Source organism: Setaria italica, chromosome IX, assembly GCF_000263155.2.
Source record: "Setaria italica strain Yugu1 chromosome IX, Setaria_italica_v2.0, whole genome shotgun sequence".
Taxonomy (NCBI): domain Eukaryota; kingdom Viridiplantae; phylum Streptophyta; class Magnoliopsida; order Poales; family Poaceae; genus Setaria; species Setaria italica.
Window position 1 is genome coordinate 58,587,118 of NC_028458.1, and position 22,116 is coordinate 58,609,233.

General features: G+C 49.2%; 4 protein-coding genes across 4 annotated transcripts; 1 reads left to right on the forward strand and 3 right to left on the reverse strand.

Annotated features, from left to right (window-relative positions):
- Nucleotides 1-5,616: 5,616 nt before the first annotated feature.
- LOC101768673 lies at nucleotides 5,617-8,167 on the reverse strand. The gene is made up of 4 exons (XM_004986017.3): nucleotides 8,041-8,167; nucleotides 6,877-7,021; nucleotides 6,472-6,777; nucleotides 5,617-6,376 (listed from the first exon to the last, which is right to left on the reverse strand). Exons 3-4 carry the CDS (start codon nucleotides 6,775-6,777, stop codon nucleotides 5,837-5,839), a joined length of 846 nt encoding a protein of 281 aa, XP_004986074.2. The 5' UTR covers nucleotides 6,877-7,021; nucleotides 8,041-8,167; the 3' UTR covers nucleotides 5,617-5,836.
- A 552-nt stretch (nucleotides 8,168-8,719) lies between these two features.
- On the reverse strand, nucleotides 8,720-10,593 carry LOC101769078 (tubulin beta-2 chain). Its single transcript, XM_004986018.3, has 3 exons — nucleotides 10,088-10,593; nucleotides 9,737-10,006; nucleotides 8,720-9,642 (listed from the first exon to the last, which is right to left on the reverse strand). The coding sequence occupies exons 1-3, from the start codon at nucleotides 10,479-10,481 to the stop codon at nucleotides 8,960-8,962; spliced, it is 1,347 nt and encodes a 448-aa protein (XP_004986075.1). The 5' UTR covers nucleotides 10,482-10,593; the 3' UTR covers nucleotides 8,720-8,959.
- Nucleotides 10,594-11,102: 509 nt separating this feature from the next.
- On the forward strand, nucleotides 11,103-15,230 carry LOC101769486 (signal recognition particle receptor subunit alpha). The gene is made up of 10 exons (XM_004986019.4): nucleotides 11,103-11,239; nucleotides 11,528-12,505; nucleotides 13,193-13,277; nucleotides 13,369-13,464; nucleotides 13,568-13,720; nucleotides 13,810-13,917; nucleotides 14,257-14,376; nucleotides 14,491-14,616; nucleotides 14,736-14,819; nucleotides 14,907-15,230. The coding sequence occupies exons 2-10, from the start codon at nucleotides 11,538-11,540 to the stop codon at nucleotides 15,030-15,032; spliced, it is 1,866 nt and encodes a 621-aa protein (XP_004986076.1). The 5' UTR covers nucleotides 11,103-11,239; nucleotides 11,528-11,537; the 3' UTR covers nucleotides 15,033-15,230.
- A 2,005-nt stretch (nucleotides 15,231-17,235) lies between these two features.
- LOC101780421 (scarecrow-like protein 6) lies at nucleotides 17,236-19,544 on the reverse strand. Its single transcript, XM_012849236.2, has one exon. It carries the CDS (start codon nucleotides 18,850-18,852, stop codon nucleotides 17,524-17,526), a length of 1,329 nt encoding a protein of 442 aa, XP_012704690.1. The 5' UTR covers nucleotides 18,853-19,544; the 3' UTR covers nucleotides 17,236-17,523.
- Between the last annotated feature and the right edge of the window lie 2,572 nt (nucleotides 19,545-22,116).

Below are 22,116 nucleotides of genomic sequence, written 5' to 3' on the forward strand. Positions count from 1 at the left end.
CAGCTGCTCCAGAAAATGCTCCCAGCTGACCCCGTGTCCTTGGCTGCAACATCGTGGAACAATGCAAGTTACATATATACCCAACCCTGCTTTCTTCTAAACGAAACATAAGTGACTGCGAGTACAAAATCAAATTCCAACTCATGATAGCTGTTAAGAGGATGGATACCTCGAGAATTTTTTGTTGAAGCAATTCTAGCAGACTCTGACGTCGTTGTATATCCCATACTGCGGCAGAGCCTGAAACAAGTTGAAGCTCAGGGTCAAACAGGCCTCTGCCATTCTGCCGGAGCTAGATCAGGGGCGAAGCCAAGTTAGCCTTGCCGAGTGCACAGGCACCAGGGAAAAAATAAAATTCCAGATATTCAGCAGTTTGAACTGATGAGAAATGAGATAGGACTCGAGCCGGATGATATTACATTCATAGGAGTGCTTTCTGCTTGCGTGCACGCAGGACTACTTAAATATGGTCGCTCTTTATTCAATTCCTTGACACCTGTGTTTAAGATCATACCCAAGATTGAGCACTACTCCTGCATGGTTGATTTGTTGGCACGTGCTGGGCATTTGGAAGAAGCATGGGATTTTGCTGAGAAAATCCCCGGCAAGGCAGATGCTGTGATGTTGAGCGCTTTGCTTGCTGCTTGTCGGAAATGCAAGAATGTTGAGGTTGGTGAGAGGGTCATCAATAGGATTATGGAGCTGGAGCCATCAAACTCCTGGAACTACGTGGTGCCATCCAAAATATACGCAACCTTGGGTAGAATGGATGACTCAGCAAGGATGATAGGATTAATGAGGGAGAGGGGTGTCAGCAAGACTCCAGGTTGCAGCTGGGTTGAGGTTAAAGGCAAAGTCCTTGAGTTCTATGCAAGCGCTGAACCACAGCATGGTGCGGAAGATATGTATCAACTTATGGACATACTGGTAGATGAGATGAGACTTGAGGGATATGTTCCAAACCTTGATCTGGTGTAGCATGCAACAGAAGCATGCTGCCTCTTCTTCTTGAAGCGAAAGGGAGGATCTCTCCAATTTATTGAGAAAGGGGGAACATCAGAGTACAGACTGTGAAATAAAAGAAACAGAAGAACGAAAAATAGCAGCCTACCATGTGGTGGGACACGATGCTGTAAACATAAATGAAAAAGAAGCATCCCAAAGATTGAAGCCCTACAGATGATACCCTCTGCCTAATTGCAACGTCCTATCACTGGAAGCGTGCAAATTGAATCGTTATTGAAAATTATGCGGCCTTTGCTTTCAAGATGTTTAATAAAGCGCAAATGATTGTTACATGGAGTCTCCTGCTTTATCTCTTGGAACCCCTTTATGGGCTACTTCCACCACCTAGCCTGGTTGATTGTTGCATGGAGTCTCCTGTCTTGGAACCCCTTTATGGGCTACTTCCACCACCTAGCGGGTTGTTCCTCCACGAAGATGGTAATAGAGTCCAGTTACACCATGGAGCTCGCTCAATCCACCCACGACTCTTAATATTGCAGGACAAGGTGAGATGAGACACTACTTCTGGATCCTTGTTGCAGTTGTACTGAATTTGCTTTCTGCACTGGTGTTCCTGTTCTTATGCTACTTAGGTTTGTGTTACTTTGTGTTCATTGCTTCATCTGCGAGTATTACGTACCCGATTCCCTACTAGCAGAGGAGTCGGTTGATATTTAACAAAGTTTAGAACTGATATACAATTAATGTATTTGTGGTAACCAAATATGTATTTGGTTCATAAGTTGACAGTAGATTGTTGCAAATAACTTGAATGAATACTGAAAAGTTGTGCTGCTGGAGTTTGTTTTCTTGCTTTAGGAATTTGGCGCATGTATCAATTGTAGGGTTCTCCTTCAATACTTGTGGAATCTGGACTCCTTAATGTACTTCATCTTGAAAAGGAGCCATTAAGCTCCATCCCATGGTTCTGTGACTGTCTGCACTATGCTTGTATACAAGATGACCATCATTATTGTTTTGTGCGAAATAAATATTTCTCGTGTGAGAGAAATCTATATGTTTAATATGTATAGTCAGTTCAGCATGTTGAATCCAACCTAAAAAGGTTTTCTTTCTTACCATTTGCCAAGTGAATGGTATCCTTGTCTTGTATCAGTGAGAATATTCTGCAATTGTCAGAACAATTGTCTTGCCAAGTTTCTTTTAGAAAATAGCACATACAGTGTTTTGTCTGTTCCACTGATTTTCTTTAATGGTTCTCAATTATTTATTTTGCAGGTACATGTAACAATTCTCAAGATGCTTCATGGAATGTACTGGAGAACATGCATTGGTGTGCGTGTCAGGTAGCAACTATCATCTCGTCGCAACAAATGCACATATGGTTCTCAACAAATGCACAGAGCTCGCAGAGCTGATTCTCAGCAGAGTGATGTTCCTACGAGAATCCTGCGCTCTTGATCTCTATTGTGATATAAAAGTTGGACCTCAATTCATACCAAATAGATAGGATGCTTACAAATGTGCTTAGGTACCGGTATATGGCTTGATTGTGTTGAGTTGAATTGAGTAAAGCGAACAGCCATGAGTGCTAGCTAATTGTTCTGAACTGATATTTCAGGTTTTCTTTAAGAAGCACCCGGAATTTGCAAAGAATTGAGTAGTAGCAGCAGCAGCAGCAGCAGTGTTTAATAGATAGTCTTTGAGTTGTTGAAGTTGAAGACTAGGCTAAACAACTTTTTTGAGAGTGTAGGACCACCAAATTAGGAAAAATAAAGGATTTGGCATTCCCTCTGCATCTCCAGCTAGGTAGTTTGAGATGCAAGAATGTCAGCACCCAAGAGGGACAAAAACAGCAAGAGCTGGATTGTCAGCTCTGCACTAGCATCTATCCTTACGGTTTTTAAACAAATCATCAGGCATGCTAACTCATAAAGTGTGGCAAGCAAGAGGTTCTTGGCTGCACAGATTTTTACATTGGAAGAGTTAATAAGACTGAAAGCAACTAGGTAATTACATAACATGAATCCAGTTACAGTGAGAAAGCAGGTGTGATTAGGATGTAGCGAAAGCTGCAGAGACCTGAATGCGCTCGATCGGCTGCTATGTATGACAGGGTAAGAAGATCGATGTGCTATAATACCAAAGAAGAAGAGGCCCTAAATGGTCTGAATGCTTCCCTGCTGAACCGGGGAAATGCATGTCTCTGCATAGAGAGCAACTGCTCAGGACAGTACTTTTACTTCGTGCCGGCAGCCATGTTTTGGTTCAGATAGCTTTCACCGGCAACAGCAAGCAGAAGCAGTCAAGTAAGGTGTCCGTGTCCCCACTGCTGTGCTGTGCTGTGCTGACTGAACAACCAACCAGCCAGACCAAAACCGATCTCTGGCCAAGCCACGAGAAAGAACAGCTAGCCAGCTGAGCCCAGATATGTCGACAGAAATGTACAGCAGGTCATGTCCAAGAACACAGGGACATGACATGACATCTCTGCAGGGTGCAGCCATGGATGATCGGAGCTCAGCTCGCACGCGCAGGCTCTGCACGGCCCCCACAGCTCACCGCCTGTCGCTTCCATATCTCATCCTTCCCTGCTGCAGCCTCCTTCGCCTTCACCGATCGGCCTGCACCTGCACTGCCACTGCACCATCCATAGCCACTGCAACCGCACCGTGCTCTGATCCATCGATAGCCAACTACCATTTCCGTTAGTGAACTGCAGCTGCATGCTGTTCTGTGCACTGCTATGCAGACTGTAAGAATTCAGTTGAACAATTGATCTGATAGGGGGTAGCCGGCACGAGAGAAAGGAGGAGAAAAGGCAGCATCAGGACGAAGGTGGAGTGAACTGTGAAGCATATCCATGGAAGATGCCGTCGAAGCAGATGCGCGCCCATATCGTTCCCTCCTCGACTCGTGTCTATCCATCTGGATCAAGGCATGAGAGATAGACCCTGATATGATAGGGGGGTAGCCGCCATGGCAATGCTGCTCTGCTCAGGCTCGGAAGCTCATGCGTCGGTCGTCTGGATCCATGTCGCCGTCGCCAATGCGTCGGCAGCCTTGAGCTGTCCGGCAAGGGAGCTGTCGGCGGCACCATGGCTTCCGCTCTTCTCCGGCAGCGGCGGCGGGGACGCCGGAGCGAGGGAGGAAGGGGGATCTGACTCTTAGTTCGTCTGTCGCTTCGCTTCCGCAGAGCAAGTCGAATCCTTTGGCATGTACACGTTGAGTGACATATACTTTCCCCGTAAGTTTCTGAACAAATGCTCTAGTGCTTCAGCTGTAACCTTCCTTCTATATGGTCTCTGAAGATGCTTTTTTTAGATTTTTTTTTTGGAAACATTCTGAAGATACTGATTTGTTCAGCCCTATGTTGCCGAATAGCCGTTCGGTGTTGTAACCATCATTTTAGATGGAGAAACATCAATGTTTTGCAGAATGGTTAGTACCAGTAGTAACAGGTATCAAAGAAAAAACGAGTCTTTTTTGGACGGGAATTTTATAGCTGCATCAAGGTCAGTTCATCAGATTTGGGTCACTCCGTGGATCAACTGTGATTAATCTGAACTCTGATCGAACGAAAGCGAGACAACTTAAGGTTCCGAAAAGCATTCCTTGCTCGTCATGTCACACGCTTCAGCTGTCAGTTTAGGCCTGTTGGAACTGGAACAGGCGAACAGCTAGCTTGCTTTTCTGTGATCAAACACTGCCTGCCAGCACAAAATATGGTCCGGGCATTCAGGGACGCGGCGGCGGAGTTCGGCGGCCCCCGATGGCAGCGCGGTCTCGCCAATATTTTGCAAATAAACCCTCTTCCACCTCCGTCATCTGGGCATCTGGCTCTCCGGCCTCTCCTCCACTCGATAGCGCCGCGGCGGCGCCGGCCGCCTCAACTCCCGTCCATCACAGGCGAACGTAGATGCTATCTATTTCTGCCACAATCTCCCATTTTCTCTTGCGAACGTAGCAAGGATCCGAGTCTTTTCTTTGGAGGTAAGGAAAATGATATAACTTTACAGTGGGTCTCTAACAAAAACTCCCTCCTCTATTTTTAGCATTTCTATATTCGTAACTTTTATTATGCACCTAGATCTAGATATGCACTATAGCTTATGTCTATGTACATATAGTGGAAATTGTTAATCAAGAAATGCCAAAACAGCGAAAGGATCTCTAGCTTAATGGTTAGAGCACATGAGTACCAACGGTCGGAGCTCAACTTATCGTGGGAGCGAATTAAACGGGTTTTAAATGAAAAATTATAAAAAAAATAAGTAGGGACTTCCTCAAAACGAACTAGAATTTAGGACGGGAAAAGTATTTATTTACTTTTAAAAAAGTACTTCGGAGGACATTTTGCTTTTGGTTCAAAGGCCAATGTGCAGGTAATCAGCGCGTTCGGCAGCGCGTTAAGCCGCTGCTGCGGCTGCTGGCTGCCGCAGCCGGTGCTGTAGCGCTGCAGCTGCTGCTGTAGCGCTGCAGCTGCTGCTGCTGCCGCCGCTAAGCCTGGTAGTAACGGCCGTTTGGCCCGCCGGGTGTGCGTGCTAACGGGCCGTTTGGGCCACATTAGTTGCAAGGTTAAATTTAATCCGGTTGCAACTGAAATTTATGCAGGAAACTAATGAAGCAAACCGAATTTGCGTACTCTTTTTTACAAAATGAAACAATTAAAATGTGTGGGACTACAAATAATAATAGAATTGTTCATACTTGTAAAATATAATTGTTCCTGTACCGAAACGAGCGAGAGAGCGGTAACGACTTATCCTTACCAATTTCCAAAGTGGTTTCCGTACTGATACGCTACTACGTTCGAAAATAAATTTTGTAGCGGTAAACGCAACTAAGCTAAGAAAGAACCAGGCCACCATCACTTCTTGTGCATCATGTTCCAGTAGAAATTGATCCAACTCAATCGGGCAGCTTTTGTGTCTAACCCTAAGAACGTGGTCCGACAATCCGAACTCTGCCCACAAGAAAACATGGCCTGGTTGTGAAGCTCCGACCCCTGCTCTATACCATCTTCTTTTAGGATCTCAAGACAACGATTTAGTTGTTCATGGGCACTCGGCGCACGTAGCAGGCTCCGCTTGGCCACACTATCAGAAAGGTCCCTAATGTACTGCTCCAAGTTGTCACTTCTTTTTTTGGTGGGACTGTCCACTGAGTACTCTCGGACCGGCCTTTTTGACTTGGCACGAGCACTGAAACGAGCACTAGTAGCAGGGGCGGGGTCGTCCTCCAAGTCCACGAAGTTGCCCTCAGTCCCCATGCTAGGTGTGCCCTCACGAATCCCTCCGGCCGACAGCAATGTGCCCCTGTCTTGTGGTTCGTGGCCAAACAACTCGAACAGCAGGTCCAGGAAAGGTGGAGGCTTCACAGAATGCGGCTGTGACCTCGCCTGGGTGTCCTGCGAAGTCCCATAAAAGTAAAATATCAGCATTGGAAATGTAATAAATTACAAGTATGACGATCAGTAAGTTAGGGGCGACGGAAAGTCCATACCTGTTGCTCCTGCTCCCAATACGTGGCATCAGCCGACACCCCACCAGTTTGTGTGTCGCGCCCTAAACTAGACGAGTTTTCCAATGCCCGCCAGCCGAAGAATTGCCTCCTCAAGTTGTTGAGCTTGTTCTGCAGCTGCTTCATTCCCAGTTGCAATCCAGTTGCTGCCCTGAACCTGGAGTGGACATTCCTCCATCCCAACTTAGTGAGGCATCTATCGCTCCAGTTTAGCTGGTTCTTTTGTTCAATGCACATCTCCAGCAAAATTTTTGTCGTGGGCTCATCCCAGCTGGCACGGTTATTCATCTGACCACACAGTAGCTACAATTATATGGCACCGATCTATGGACAACTACGACCTACGTACACAACTAAGCAATGGAAAATGAAGAATTTGTTACTTGCCTTAGCAGGTGCTTTGTGGCGTTTGTGGCGAAAATTGTACGGGCACACGGGAGGGGGGGAGCAGGACCCAGTCGATGACGATGCCAGTGTGGGCACCTTTGAATGTGCCTCAGATTTGTGGTCCTTGCACCCTTCCTCCTCAAGCCTGAAAGGTAAAAAAAAAATTAGAAGGGCAGTCCTGCACTTGAAGAAAAAAAATAAGGCACAAAATCATCACAATAAGGTGGCTACCGACCTGCACTTGAAGAAAAAAAATGTAGACACCAAAAGTCTAAAACGAACTAGCTACTCGTACTGCAGTCCCAGCTGTGTACACTGAGTCTACAATTAGCATTTGAATGTGAAGCTATGAAAAATGCTTCTGGAAGACGTATTTGTACTGATTAAATGTGCCTTGCACATCTAGGATGCATAAAGGTATGGCATAGCAATAAATTCAGGAGACAAAGAGAAATCTAGGAGAGGTACATCTAGTGAAAACTAGAATCAGGAATTCTGGATAACGGACAGAACCTAACACTTCATGGAGAAAGGCATCAGAAGAACGGACTTTAGCCCTGTACTGAAATAAACACATATTGACACTTCTTGGTTGAAGGTAATTCAGGTTATCTATCAAATTTATCCACATTTCATCCATCATTTAGATGGCTGCCCCTTTGATTTCATACAATTGTCACAAAAAAAATGTCCACTCCAATCTCCATAATGACCTACAGCTTCAGTCTGCCTCTCACATACTTGTAAAAATCAGGAAGTGCATGTTATGAGGACCTTTTTTGTTTAGGTGACATTCCTGGAGCTAACAAGTAACTAATGTCTACTCGAACTAAGTGTCGAAGACATTGTCAATTCATACTGCATATATACTTATGTCAGCAAACTATGAAGTAATCTAGTATGTCACACAAAGTATATGCCTCACAAACCAGGGGATAAATTAAATCAACCATTCCAGCTATAAACTGATGTTTCACTTTCAGATACGCTAGAGGTAAGGAACAACCCATGAAATAACCTCAATCCTAGTTCAGGCCTTCCTTTTATCACAATGGGCAACAATACGCAATAAGGTATGTACTTGACCAGATCATGTATGTAGTGAAATGTGTAACAGGTTTCATTCATTCACTAGGGGTTCAGGGGATGCGGTAGCATCCATACCTGTGAGCGGAGGTGATGCAGGGGGCGACGGCGCGGGAGACGGTCCGTCCACCCGACGGCCCACCGGCGGCGGCAGCGCGTGGGCCGGCTCGGAGCCGCGGCGGCGGATCCGGAGGGACGGGCGGCGGCGGATCCGGACGGCCCACTGGCGGCGGCAGCGCGTGCGCCGGCTCGGAGCCGCGGCGGCGGATCCGGAGGGACGGCCGGCGGCGGATCCGGACGGAGGGACGGAGGGGGCGCGAGGCAGCGAGGGAGCGGCGGAGCGAGCGCGAGGCACTGAGGGAGCGCGCGGGAGCGACGGAGCGACGGGCGAGCGCGACGGAGCGCGGGCGCCGAGGGCCCGCCGGCGGCGCAGACCGGGCGGAAGGGACGGAGCGGGGAGCGGAGGGAGCCGCGGCGGCGGATCTGAGCGAGGCACGGTGGGGAGCAACCGACGGAGGGGGCGAGAGGAGGGAGGCACTGGTGCGTCGGTGCGGCGTTAGCTAGTTACCAACGATGGCTTCCGCTCGTGACGGCTTCCGAAGCCATCCGAACGGCTTCCGCTGATAAGCCGCAGCCGCAAAAGAGAAGCCGCAGCCGCAGCAGCGGCTTTACGCGCTGCCGAACGCGCTCAATATTGTGACTCGCAAAAAAAAATTACCCAATTAATTTATCGGAAACTTGTTGCCAATGGTAGTGGTTTGGATGGTAAAGAAGTTGCCTAACAGTAGTAATTAATCGTCAGACACATGAGAAATAACAGTTGAAAGCAGCAGGGTAGGGTAGTATTGCACACACCATCGTGTGCTGCCCTGCCTCTGCCTACCTGTTTTAACAAGCACTAATAAGATTAACAAGGAAGTAAACAACACAAGGCATTAAGATTAAATAGGAAGCAGCAGCAAGCAACACACATGAATGGATCAGCTAGTAGCGGTGCTTAGTCCTGGAGGTCTTCTGGTTCCTCCTCGTCCTCCTCGTAGTCTCCCTCCTCGTCGGCGGTTGCGTCCTGGTACTGCTGGTACTCGGACACGAGGTCGTTCATGTTGCTCTCGGCCTCGGTGAACTCCATCTCGTCCATGCCCTCGCCCGTGTACCAGTGCAGGAAGGCCTTCCTGCGGAACATGGCGGTGAACTGCTCGCTGACGCGGCGGAACATCTCCTGGATGGAGGTGGAGTTGCCGATGAAGGTGGAGGCCATCTTGAGGCCGGTGGGCGGGATGTCGCAGACGGTGGACTTGACGTTGTTGGGGATCCACTCCACGAAGTAGGAGGAGTTCTTGTTCTGCACGTTGAGCATCTGCTCGTCCACCTCCTTGGTGCTCATCTTGCCGCGGAACATGGCGGAGGCGGTGAGGTAGCGGCCGTGGCGGGGGTCGGCGGCGCACATCATGTTCTTGGCGTCCCACATCTGCTGGGTGAGCTCCGGGACCGTCAGGGCGCGGTACTGCTGGGAGCCGCGGGAGGTGAGCGGCGCGAAGCCGACCATGAAGAAGTGGAGGCGCGGGAACGGGATGAGGTTGACGGCCAGCTTGCGGAGGTCGGAGTTGAGCTGGCCGGGGAAGCGGAGGCAGCAGGTGACGCCGCTCATGGTGGCGGAGATGAGGTGGTTGAGGTCGCCGACTGCGCATTCCGTGCATTGGCATCAGCACAATGAGATTAACACAAGAAGAAATCATCAAGATGATAACAAAACAAATCAGCGCGCGCTACTCACAGCTCGGCGTTGTGAGCTTGAGCGTCCTGAAGCATATGTCGTAGAGCGCCTCGTTGTCGAGCACCATGCACTCGTCGGCGTTCTCGACGAGCTGGTGCACGGAGAGCGTCGCGTTGTACGGCTCGACGACGGTGTCGGAGACCTTGGGCGACGGGAAGACGGAGAAGGTGAGCATCATCCGGTCGGGGTACTCCTCGCGGATCTTGGAGATGAGGAGGGTGCCCATGCCGGAGCCGGTGCCGCCACCCAGGGAGTGGCAAACCTGGAACCCTGCATTCAGATCCAGATTACAGCAGCAGCAGCAGCAGCAGATCTAGTAGCAGATCTGGAAGAGACACAAAGCAATGGTACCTTGCAGGCAGTCGCAGTTCTCCGCCTCCTTCCTGACGACGTCGAGCACCGAGTCGATGAGCTCGGCTCCCTCGGTGTAGTGGCCCTTGGCCCAGTTGTTCCCGGCCCCCGACTGGCCGAAGACGAAGTTGTCCGGGCGGAAGATGTTGCCGTAGGGGCCGGAGCGCACCGAGTCCATGGTCCCCGGCTCGAGGTCCATGAGGACGGCGCGGGGCACGAAGCGGCCGCAGGAGGCCTCGTTGTAGTAGACGTTGACGCGCTCGAGCTGGAGGTCGGAGTCGCCGCCGTAGCGGCCAGTGGCGTCGATGCCGTGCTCGGCGCAGACCACCTCCCAGAACTTGGCGCCGATCTGGTTGCCGCACTGCCCGCCCTGGATGTGAAGGATCTCCCTCATCTTCTCCTCCTCCTCCTTCTTCCTGGATGGATTTGAGATTTGGGAGGCGGCGAGCGAAAGGGGATTTGAGATTTGGGAGATGAAAAAGGGGAAGGACGTTAGGGTTGCGGGGTGGGTGCCGCCTCCTACATTTATAGCCGAATGCTGGAAGCGGAACCAGAGGCTGACGGCGTCATCACGAAATTCGAATTTTGAAATTTCGGCTTCCTTTTGTTTTGTGCCTGGGGCAGTGTGCGTGCGTGACTGCCAGCCTGGTCCCCCGGCCTAACGGTCAGTACCAGTAGACTCGTCGCTGGCCATGGGCTGCATTTTTATACTGTACGATTTTATTTTAAAAAAATCCAACCCAACGGGTGAGGGGAGGGCTCATTTTTATACGATTTTATTCTTCTACTGCCAAATTTCTTTCCTTGTCCTCCAGCTCCTCAGCGCAGGACCTCGGCAAGCTTTGGCACCCCCAGCCCTCCACCCAGCATAGGCTGCTGGGCTTGGATTGATCCTGGCCCATATTGACCCGAAGCAAAGGCCTACATGTCTAGATTCTGGCCCACCAGACAGAAATCTAATGGAGTCGAGCGTGGCAGGTCAGCACGCGGAATTTGACCAACCAAGCCTCCCAAGCCTCCGACCGACCCATGCACGGCACGGCTGCCAGATATAACCACGTCCAACACAAATCGGGCGCTCATCTTTCCCCTCCCTTCTGGTCCTTTCCTCCGTGAGAAGAAGACCCCCTCCGTCCGCATCCGCACCCCAAGGTACGAGCAATTCGCCACTTCCCCTCCTTCGATTTCGATTTCGATTTGATCCCCCGCCTGCCAACCCAACCTGGAGGGTAGGTAAATCCCTCTCCGATCCATGTCGAATCAAACAGCAAGCGGATCCCCTCGATTTCGGTCTCCCTTCTAGATCGGGGTTCGATCTGGATCCCCCTTCATCTGTCTCCTTGTCAATTAATTAATTAATCTGTCACCAATCTTCGATCGCTGAGCCTCAAGCTGCCAGATCCCGATTTCGACGATCTCGTTCATACGAATTGCTTGCAGGTTCGCCGGCATGTTGGAGGAGCTGCTCATCTTCACGCGGGGCGGCCTCATCCTCTGGTCGTCCTGCAGGGCGCTCGGCGCCGCCGCCCTCAAGGGCTCGCCCATCGACGCCCTCATCCGCTCCTGCCTCCTCGAGGAGCGCTCCGCCGACGCCAGCTTCTCCCAGGACAACTACGCCCTCAAGTGGACGTTCCACAATGACCTCGGCCTCGTCTTCGTCGCCGTCTACCAGAAGATGCTCCACCTCCTCTACGTAGACGACCTCCTGGCCGCCGTCCGCAGGGAGTTCTCCCAGATTTACGACCCCAAGCGCACCGGCTACGATGACTTCACCGACGTATTCCGCCAGCTCCATCTCGAGGCCGAAGCGCGTGCGGAGGAGATGAAGAAGTCTAAGCAGGCCATTTCGTCCCGTCCCCTCCCACCCGCCCCCCACAAGATCGGTCCCAAATGCCGCGGTGCTGATTCGCGCGGTGTTGCGGCTGGTGCCAGGAAGAAGGGCGGCGGCTCCGGGAAGGATGACTCTGATGGGGACTCCGGCAAGGAGCAGCACGCTCTGGCAAACGGTGGTACCTTCAACGGCCACCAGAATGGTGCCCGCCCTGCTCTTGTTAAGGGCAAGGAGAATGGAGGCCCCAAAGACAATGGGGCCTTTGATGTAAGTAAGTTACAAAAGTTACGGAAGAACGATAGGAAAAATGTTCCTGCTGACAACGCAGCCAAGAAGCTGACTAAACCTGAAACAAAGAAGAAAGGGAAGCAAGACAGGGTGTGGGATGACAAACCTTCCAACAAGAAGCTGGATTTCACAGACCCAGCTGATGAGAGAGGGGATGAAGTGACAGACCATGTGGTAGTCAACCAGGGAGAAAGCATGATGGATAAGGATGACAATCTCAGCAGCGACAGTGAGGAGGAGGAGGAGGAGGTTGAAGATGGACCAAAGAAGAAAGGCTGGTTCTCCTCGATGTTTCAGAGGTAATCCATGCGATTCGTTTACCGATACTATTAGCCGAAATAGTACAAAATTAACTTGGCTGGACAGTTTGCTGTTGTTTGCTTCATGAACCAACAATCGTGCAACTAAATTATCTGAGCTACATAACTGCTTTTGCCCTAAAAAGAGAAATGAAGAGCATACTAGTAGCTTTCTTAATTAGCTTGTGAGATTCACTGGATATATCCCATCCAGCCAAAAATACCATTCTCTGTGAGGTTTGATGTCTAATTTTGTGATGCTTTTGAATTACTTCTGTTTGAATGTCCATTGCTAGAGTGGGATTGATTGAGCACGTATATTTCTACAACTCTTGGTGGATAAAAAGATTGAAATATTTTTCTAATAGCTGACCATGACATTCGATATGTGAGCGCCTGATGTGTGACCATGGCCACTTTCCGAGTATGATGAAGTCCTATGCGATATTTTGTAGGTATGATAAGGAAATAAAGCGTATACTCAATTATGATGTAGTGCTAGTCTTTTCCAACCTGCAATCCGTCAGCCTTTTCTCATTTTTTTAAAACCTTCTGGCACCACATTAACAGTTCAATTGCTGGCTTTGTTTTCTTGGACTTATGCATTATGCCTATAAAACTTTCATATGATCTCCAAATCTGCGTACATATCATGTAATGAAATACATTGTACTTTGCTGTGCTCAGTATTGCTGGTAACAATGTATTGGAGAAGGCTGATCTTCAACCTGCGCTCAAAGCTCTTAAAGATAGGCTGATGACGAAGAACGTGGTATGTGGCTATTCTGTAGTTGTTTATTTGCTATACTTATTAATAGTTAGCCTTTTCTGTTTGGATAAAGAAGGTGGTCTTACTTATGCAGGCAGAGGAAATTGCAGAGAAGCTTTGTGAATCTGTTGCAGCTAGCCTTGAGGGCAAGAAGCTTGGATCGTTCACAAGAATATCATCTACAGTCCAGGTTTTTAGCACATCTTCTCACCGAAACATCTTATCTTTTATGCCATCAATACATTCTATTCTACAGGTTGGTAATTCGGTTCATTTGATGGTTACTCCTGCAGACAGCTATGGAGGAGGCTCTTGTTCGCATTTTGACCCCAAGGCGGTCTATTGACATACTGAGGGATGTACAGTCTGCCAAGGAGCGTGGGAGGCCATATGTCATTGTTTTCGTTGGGGTGAATGGAGTTGGCAAATCCACCAACCTTGCAAAGGTTTGCATTTCCAGACACCACCAGGAAAAGAAAAGAAGAGATCTTTCCTTGGGAAATTCACTCATTTTGTGTTCATTTGAACTTTGCAGGTTGCTTATTGGCTTCTTCAGCATAACCTCAGTGTAACGCTTGCAGCATGTGACACCTTCAGATCTGGTGCTGTTGAGCAGCTGCGAACTCATGCACGCAGGCTTCAGGTAGTGATCTAAGTTCTACCCAAAAACCCAATGATTGCACTGCCCTGTTTCAATTGTCATCAGTTTATGAACTCTGATTTCGTTTGAAAGTTTATTCCAGGTACTTTTATGAAAGAGTAGTTTCAAATTGTAACTTTGTCTCTCTGGAGTTTATTTCCTTATTCCTGTGTAACTGCTCCTCTTTGTGAAAAGCTTTCCTTGGCTCTTTCTCAGTGTCCATCTGACTAGTTTCTATGATGTAGCATTGAGCTATGTCTTTAAGTTATGCTACGTCTTTTGTCTCCCAGAAAGCATTATTCGTACATGGAGATTGATGTGATGGTACGGTATTGTGTGCAGATACCCATTTTCGAGAAGGGTTACGAAAAAGATCCAGCCGTTGTAGCAAGGGAAGCTATTCAGGAAGCAAGCAGAAACAAATCAGACGTAGTTCTTGTTGACACTGCTGGGCGTATGCAGGTAGGCAGGCCAAGTGGTTTTGTTTCAAGTATCCTTCTGTGTTTGTACCTGAAGATGTAGCCTTTGGTTTCAAGCTGCCCTGACAGTCACTTTCTGTCTAACTGAATCTGTCAGGATAATGAGCCACTCATGAGGGCGCTCTCCAAGCTCATCAATCTTAACAGCCCAGATTTGGTGTTGTTTGTTGGAGAAGCATTAGTTGGGAATGATGCTGTCGATCAGCTCACTAAATTCAACCAGGTATGCTCTTGTTTCCAAGACAGGCGGATGTTATTGAATTATGCCCTATCTATTGAATTAGTCCTGTGGAATTTGGCTTCCGTCGCTAACTGTACTGAACAATTCTATTTGTCAAACAGAAATTAGCAGACTTGTCGGCCGTTCCTACTGCTAGATTGATTGATGGCATCCTGCTCACCAAGTTTGACACCATCGACGATAAGGTCTGAACCTGTACACTCTTTGTTCATCATTACATTTTATGGGTATTCTGTTTGTGGTGCTCTGATACAAGCTTTGAAAACATGCAGGTTGGAGCAGCGCTTTCCATGGTGTATATATCTGGAGCTCCAGTCATGTTCGTGGGCTGCGGCCAGTCCTACACGGACCTGAAGAAGCTGAACGTGAAGTCCATCGTTAAGACCCTCCTGAAGTGAAGGGAATGCATCGTGTTGAGCTGTACTGTACCGCACAAGTCTGTTCATCTTTATATCCCCAGTGACCTTGTCGTGTTCGTGTTGGACGGTCGTGGATCTTTCTTTATTTAGAAACCGAACCTGGTGTCAACCCTGGTCATGTGTAATTGCTCCAATAATACAACATATGAATTGAGATATGGTTGTTAAGTTTTTTTACCCCTCGAAAGACCCTGGGATGGAAGCTGCATGGAGGCGATTTGATTTCGTTCGGCGTCCAGCGCAGCCCAGCCAGCGAGTTGCTTGCAACGTGAATGAATGAGCAGCTGGGCTGGGCTGCACATTGGCTGCCTCAAGGAAATATATAAGGGCACCATTGTGCTTGGAATTGCAGCCCGATCCGGTGATCATATGCATTCCTGCTTCTTTTTGCAAAGTCTGGACTAGAACAAGTCAAAACATGTGTGGTTGCTGCTGTAGGCATCTTTCGTATTCAGCTGCTGCTGCTTTGTTTCTTTTTCACTCGTGGAACTAGGAATGCAGGTCATTCTCCCCCCGGTTGTAGCTAGTGGCCTGGACCCCTATCAAACACGATAAACATTCTAAGGGGGTGTTTGGATACGAGGTGTTAAACTTTAACAGTGTCACATCGGATGTTCGGATGCTAATTAGAAGAACTAAATATGAGCTAATTATAAAACTAATTGCAGAACCCTGTGCTAATTCGCGAGACGAATCTATTAAGCCTAATTAATCCATCATTAGCAAATGGTTACTGTAGCACCACATTGTCAAATCATGGACTAATTAGGCTTAATAGATTCGTCTCGCGAATTACACTCCATCTATGCAATTAGTTTTGTAATTAGCCTATATTTAATACTCTTAATTAGCATCCAAACATCCGATGTGACGGGTGTTAAACTTTAACACTTGGTTGCCAAACAGGCCCTAAAGCTTTAGCCTAGCTACCTCATAGTCGTCTAAAGCTTTTTCCTTCTTTCTACGCCTGAGATTCCCTCTCCCTCTCTCTCTCTCTCTCTCTGAAAACATGGAAGAGATTTATGTGCTTAAAATAGGAGAAACCTTCGTCGCCAAGGTAAAAGAGCATCTCCTTTCTTTCTTTCTTTCATTTGTTTGATGCCTTACGGCAGACATGTGGTTTAGTAGTGTAGATACAGCACAGCAGCAGCAGCTGTTCCATCTCTCCTTTACAGATACATGTATATATTCCTCCGCATGCTTTATAGTTTATGGAATGGAACGCACCGCCGAGTATTTCTTGTTTAATTTCTTTTCTTTCACGGATCATCAAGATGTCATATTTCAGACGAATGCCATGCATCACATCATACACAAGCTAAGCCCCTTAATATTCTTGTTGGCGTACGTCGCTTACGGAAGGTTCTTCCTGTCTTGGCGTAACCATAACCAAAGTTTGTTTTGTTTTCTCTGCTATGTCCGTCGAAATAAACCACAGCATCATTGTTTGTCAAAGGTACATTCTCGACTTCCTTTTTGTCAGCAAAACCAAGGGCTTCTCTTACTGCACCTACAGCTGCCGTCAGTAGCCCTTGGTCAGCTTGAAGCCTGATGCGTGTCCTACTTCTTGGGCATCGTGGTAATAACACCTGTCCCTTTTTAGACAGTTGAACCAATAACAATCTGTTCCTTTTCCTTTCAGAGTCGATCACCATGACACAAGACAACCCCATCTTTTTCGTTGTTCCTTTTACAAGCAATGTTTACCTAATCGATGTCCGATTTGTGGATTAATCTAGCGATTTGATAACATTGGTTCCAAGGACGGTGCCCACATAACACTAGTAGTCTCTTTCATCTCTGCTGTAGATCATCTCTCGTGCGCGAATCGATTCCCTGATGGCTTCTTAACTTTGAAAAATTGATCTACTTTTGCGATTCATGGCACCTTTAACTACGTCCCAACGTGGACGAATTTGATTAGCCGCACAAACAAAATGCTGATGAGAGGAGCAGCAGATCCTTGCCACCATTGAGGTAAAAGCACAGCCACTTCACATTCTGATTGCCATTCTCTGCATCCCCATCAGAACAAACAGGATTCGGTTCATGTTGCAGCACCCACAAATTCTGTCAGGATAAACAACTACTTAGCTAGTGTCATGTCATGTCATGCAAACGAATTCCCTAAGAAAAAAGTATAGTGCGAGCAACTCTCACTTATCCGCTCAAAACAAGAATCTTTAGGAAAGATTGAAATAGTATATTATTTTTTACTGCTAGATCATCATGAGTCTGTGTAGAAGCCTAGTATGCAGGTAGGAAATGGTATGATCTGCTTGTTACAGAATACAGTCCATGCTTTACAACTTGAACCTGACCACGAACTCCGCAGAATTTGAAATGAACAGCATACTGATATATGGTAGTTGATGATTAAATGCCACAATGGCAGTTTTCAGGGAAAAGCCATCTGAGACGATATGAGATGAAACACACTAGCTGGTAAACATTGTTAGGATCATTAGTCCTAACTACTACTAGTTAGCCTCCATGCGGAGACGGAGAGCAGCTCCCCGCGTTGCCAATGCAGGACGAGCTCACCGGCGCCGCGCTTCTGGACGCGGAAGCCCCGCACCGGCACCTTCTTCACCAGCGAATCCGCCTGCGCCTCCGCGAAGCTGCTCGCCGGCACCGGCACGAACCCCGCCGACGCCAGCATCGCCCGCCACGGCGGCGTCTTCTCGCCGTTGGCGGCGGCGCGGTACCTCCTCAGCACGCAGCTCTCGACCCTCGGCTGGATCACCAAGCGCTCGATCACGTCCGAGCCCGCGCCGACGACGGCGTCCATGGACTCGAGCATGGACGCGCACCACTGGAACGCCTGCAGCAGGTGCGCGGCGAAGGGAAGCTCGCCGCGGTCGCAGCCGCGGTCGACGGACACCACGAGCTTGGCGCCGAGGCGCCTCACGAGCTCAAGGACGGGGCCGCGCACCGAGCCGGCCGGAAGGTGGACGGCGATCGCCTCGCCCTCGCCGGCGGCAATGGCGAGGAGCTCAGCCGGGTTCACGGCGTCGAGGTTGAAGGCGGCGAATCGGAACTGGACGCGGGTCTCGGCGGCGAAGCTGGAGAGGTTGTCATGCACGAGCTGCAGCTCCAGCGACGCCGTGCCTGACACCAATGCGGTGACCTTGAGCGCGGCGCCGGGGCGGCGGCGGGCCAGCTTGTGCATGAGCGACGCCCACTGGTCGCCGACGCCGATGTCCAAGTCGAGCACGTGGATGCAGGCGGCGGCAGCGAGGTGGTCGAGCACGGCCTGGACGCAGGTGAAGTGCGCGAACTGGAGCACGGGGGAGATCTCGGAGAAGGCCTTGTAGGCGCCCAGCTTCTTGATGAGGACGACCGAGTTTGGATTTGAGCTGCTGCTGCTGCCGGAGAGGGCAACGCGAAGGGCGTCCTTCAAGTACAAGGCAGAGCGGAGTAATGGCGTCCCCGGCGCTCCAATATCTGGCGCCATAGCCAATAATGTCTCGCGGGCGCCGAGGACGTCACCGGCTTCCGCAAGTGTGGCCGCCTCGGCGAGCTGCTCCACCGCCAAGGCAGCTGTTGTGCCGTCGTTGGCCGCCTCCGCCTCCGCCTCCGCGTTGGGTTTCAGGGCGAAATTCGGAGGCGGGGGCGTATCCAAGGGCGGAAGCGACGGCAGCGGCTGGTGCGCGGAAGAGGCGGGGATGTGGTCCATGACGGCCGAGGACCCGTCATCGCCGCCGATGATCCACCGGAGGAAAGTGTTGTCCTCCTGCGGTTGCGCGGCGGCGCAGGGGGCCTCCCAGCAGCAGGCCTCTGCGGCGCCGAGCGGCATGTCATTGTCAAGGGGCGGGAGATGGTGGACCCAGCAGTCCTCCTTCCCGGCGGCGGCAGCGTCGTCGTCGTCGTCCCCGGCCGGCGGCCACGCGGGCGGGGAGACGCTCTTGGCGAGGGCCGCCACGTCGGCGAGGGGCGAAGACGACAGCGTGGACGCCGGAAGGGGCCGAGGCGGTTGCCGTCGTCGACGAGTAGCAGCAGCAGCTGGTGTTGTAGCAGTTGCCGGCTCTGGCGAGGGGCATAAGATTGCGATGTGGTTGTCTTGTTCTCCGACGACCTCGAGAGAGGAAAAGAGCTGGTTGGTTGGAGTTGCTGCGTCGTCTTTTCTAGCTAGCTAGTCCCAAATATATAGCCCCCTTTGGCACCGTTTAGCCGACTTCGGCTTCGCGCTCGCACTATTTAGCACCGCGTGTTCCTGTACCACGAAACCGGAATGTATACCGAGATGAACTCGCGAAGCTGAAGCTCCCCTAAATCATACCAAACGAGTCCATAAAAGGCACAGCAGATGGAGGACAGACACCTCTCAACATTTATCTTTGGCGGAATTCAACCAGACTCACTGCTACCTCAGTAGGAAGACGGAGACAGGAGTTGGCTAAAACATAGGAAAATTTCTACTCCTGCAACAAGAACCTTCAAGGTGGTCTTGGAAGAATGTTTTTGGAGAATGCTGGTGTGCGACACAGATGGATCTACTAGCTATGATGGGCAGTATTGGTTGGAGGTGGTCTTGGAAGAATGTTTATAAGGAGCGTCATAGCCATTGCTAGGCCACACATTCTCCTACTTAATTTTACTTTTACTTTTGCTACTAATTTTCATATACTTTAGTTGCTAAAAAAAATCTAGGATCGGTGGGGAGGCCCGTTTGGTTGGCAGCGGGCCTCGAATATTGTGGGCCTCAACTAACAACGGAAGCACATGAAGTCGATTCGGCCTACCCCCGGCCTCATCGATCGGCCCGCTCATTTGGCTTTGGTTGACCAAACACCACATAACCAGGAGAGGCGTAGTGTTTGTGTGTTTAGCTGTTTCTCTTATTGCACATTATACTAACTCGTCTGCGCACGAGTTTGCAAGACTGGATTTATTTTGGGGTTCGGAACAGTCATGCATATGGACCGGCCCTCTTCCCGAATCTGTAAATGTGCAGGTGATCCGCGATTTAGCGGAATCCGGTGATGGTAATGAAAGGCCATAGAGCCACCCAAGCTTTCAAAAAAAAAGGAGAGGCGTAGTGTTTGGCTGGGCTATGAGACGTGGAAAAGCTATTATGTGCTGTGAGCTGTAAAAAAGTTATTGTGGACTATGAGCTGTAAGAAAGTTGAAAGTTGTTTGGTTGTAACAGCTATGAAACTGTGGTTTGCTGGAAAATGTCTGTAACGTCCCTGAAGATCTGAGAGACGGTTAATGTTCAAATTAATTGTAAAATACTGTGTTGTTCACTAATTCACATGCAAATTATCATTTTAGAGGGAAATTTTTTTTAAGGTTTGCATCCACCATTAACATATGGTCCACATAGATACAATCATAAATTTATGCTTAGATTACTTATTTGCTTAGATTTATGCGCACTATTTTTTCATTGCAAATCACCCCAGATGAGTTAATTTTACTATAAAAGCTTGTGTCGTTGCTTTTATGAGCCACTGACATAGGAACCCAGTGAATAGGTGCCCCGCGCGTCAGCAATGGATTGATTACTACCCCGATAAAAAATCATTACTTGGACCTTATCCCCTTCTATTGCCTGTTGTCTTCCACATTCGAGCTTCTCTCTTCCTCCACCCATCCACAGCCGAGCTCTGGTCCTCAACGTCGGTCCTTTCTACTAGAAGCCTTGCGCTGCAGATTGGAAAGGGGAGGTAGCTGGCATGCAGGCGACGCCTAGCCGTCTAAAAACAACCTTCAAGAGTAACAAATGCGAATCGAAACCGAGGATGCTTGGAGTGCTTTTGAGATGAACAAGTTGAACCTCACACTCAAAACCTCAAGTCTCACACCCTCAATCTTGCTCTCACCCAAACCCTAGCTCAAACTCTCAAAGATTTAGCTCAAAGGGAAGAGGGGATGGAACATTCAATGCTCAAAGAGGTGTTCTTGCTCGGGTAGGTCAGCAACAATGAATGGGGGCTGAGGAGGGTATTTATACCCGAGTCCCCAAAACTAGCCGTTACATTTATGTACCTGTCAGAACTTCCGATGGGATTAAGTCAAATGGCAGAGGACCACTATCGGGAGTTTCAACAAACACCCGATGGTTAATTATTGGAACTTTCGATGGAGTGTCGGAACTTCCGATACTATCATAGAAAAACTGAGGTAAAGGATGTGCAAGTGAGTGAATTGTGTCTCTCAATGGGTGGTTAGTATCTTCAATTGAGCACTTTAGCATTTTCAAGCTATCCATTCGCGTCCCCCTTAATAGTACGACGTTCCTATACTCAAATTAGAAATTAGAAATTATGAACGAGTCTTCTTTTGAGCTCAACACCGTTCTTTCTTTGAAGTTAGGGGTTTCCCGAGATTTCTTTCTTGCACCTTTGCACTTCTTTAGAATTAAAACCTGTTAATCACTTGATAAAATTATTAGTCCCCTAACCATGGATGTCATCAACACTAGAACCCACTTAGGGGCCAAATGCACTTTCAAAAAATCCCCCGCGCCCCTCCCACCACCGCCTTCCGTCCCCGCTGCCCCTCCGCCACCCCTTCGCCCCTCCGCCTGCCCCGCCTCCGCCCATCCGCCCGCCCTGCCTCCACCCTCGCCCCTCGCCTGCCCCGCCTCTGCCTCCTCCCCTCCACCGAGAATTGACCCACCGAAACCTGTAAAAAAGATACCATACCATACCATGTCGTACCATACCGACCGGAGTGTACGGTGGCGTGCGTGCATGCTTGCCTATGTATGTGAAGTGAATTGAAGATGGCACCAAGAATTTAGTATAGTATAGTAAAACGCAGCTAGCTGCTGCATGCATGCGTTACTACATACGTGTACCTATGTTAAGGCGAGGACGTGCACATTGATGGTTGCACTGGCCTGCTGGTTATTATATCATATTTTTTTTCTTGTTAATTAATAGGGTTGGACGTTTCCGATCCCTAGCAATCTATCACATGGCACACACGGCAGCCCCACACTGTGCAACTCGTGGGATGGATACAGTGCAGATGCGAGTCATGTATCTGGAAACTTAGTTTGCAGTCAGATGCGTGTACAGTAGATTGGCATTGGTGGTACAAATTAACAATA

What these genes read in the sequence shown, in the direction of transcription:
- LOC101768673 (XM_004986017.3), bottom strand. Translation starts at nt 6,777, where the DNA reads ATGAATAACCGTGCCAGCTGGGATGAGCCCACGACAAAAATTTTGCTG. An exon ending in ATTGGGAGCAGGAGCAACAG is followed by an intron (nt 6,377 to 6,471) that starts GTATGGACTTTC and finishes GGGACTTCGCAG; the next exon opens with GACACCCAGGCGAGGTCACA.
- LOC101769078 (XM_004986018.3), bottom strand. Translation starts at nt 10,481, where the DNA reads ATGAGGGAGATCCTTCACATCCAGGGCGGGCAGTGCGGCAACCAGATC. An exon ending in GAACTGCGACTGCCTGCAAG is followed by an intron (nt 10,007 to 10,087) that starts GTACCATTGCTT and finishes ATCTGAATGCAG; the next exon opens with GGTTCCAGGTTTGCCACTCC. An exon ending in CAAGCTCACAACGCCGAGCT is followed by an intron (nt 9,643 to 9,736) that starts GTGAGTAGCGCG and finishes CGGAATGCGCAG; the next exon opens with TCGGCGACCTCAACCACCTC.
- LOC101769486 (XM_004986019.4), top strand. Translation starts at nt 11,538, where the DNA reads ATGTTGGAGGAGCTGCTCATCTTCACGCGGGGCGGCCTCATCCTCTGG. An exon ending in CTCATGCACGCAGGCTTCAG is followed by an intron (nt 13,918 to 14,256) that starts GTAGTGATCTAA and finishes TATTGTGTGCAG; the next exon opens with ATACCCATTTTCGAGAAGGG. An exon ending in ACACTGCTGGGCGTATGCAG is followed by an intron (nt 14,377 to 14,490) that starts GTAGGCAGGCCA and finishes TGAATCTGTCAG; the next exon opens with GATAATGAGCCACTCATGAG.
- LOC101780421 (XM_012849236.2), bottom strand. Translation starts at nt 18,852, where the DNA reads ATGCCGCTCGGCGCCGCAGAGGCCTGCTGCTGGGAGGCCCCCTGCGCC.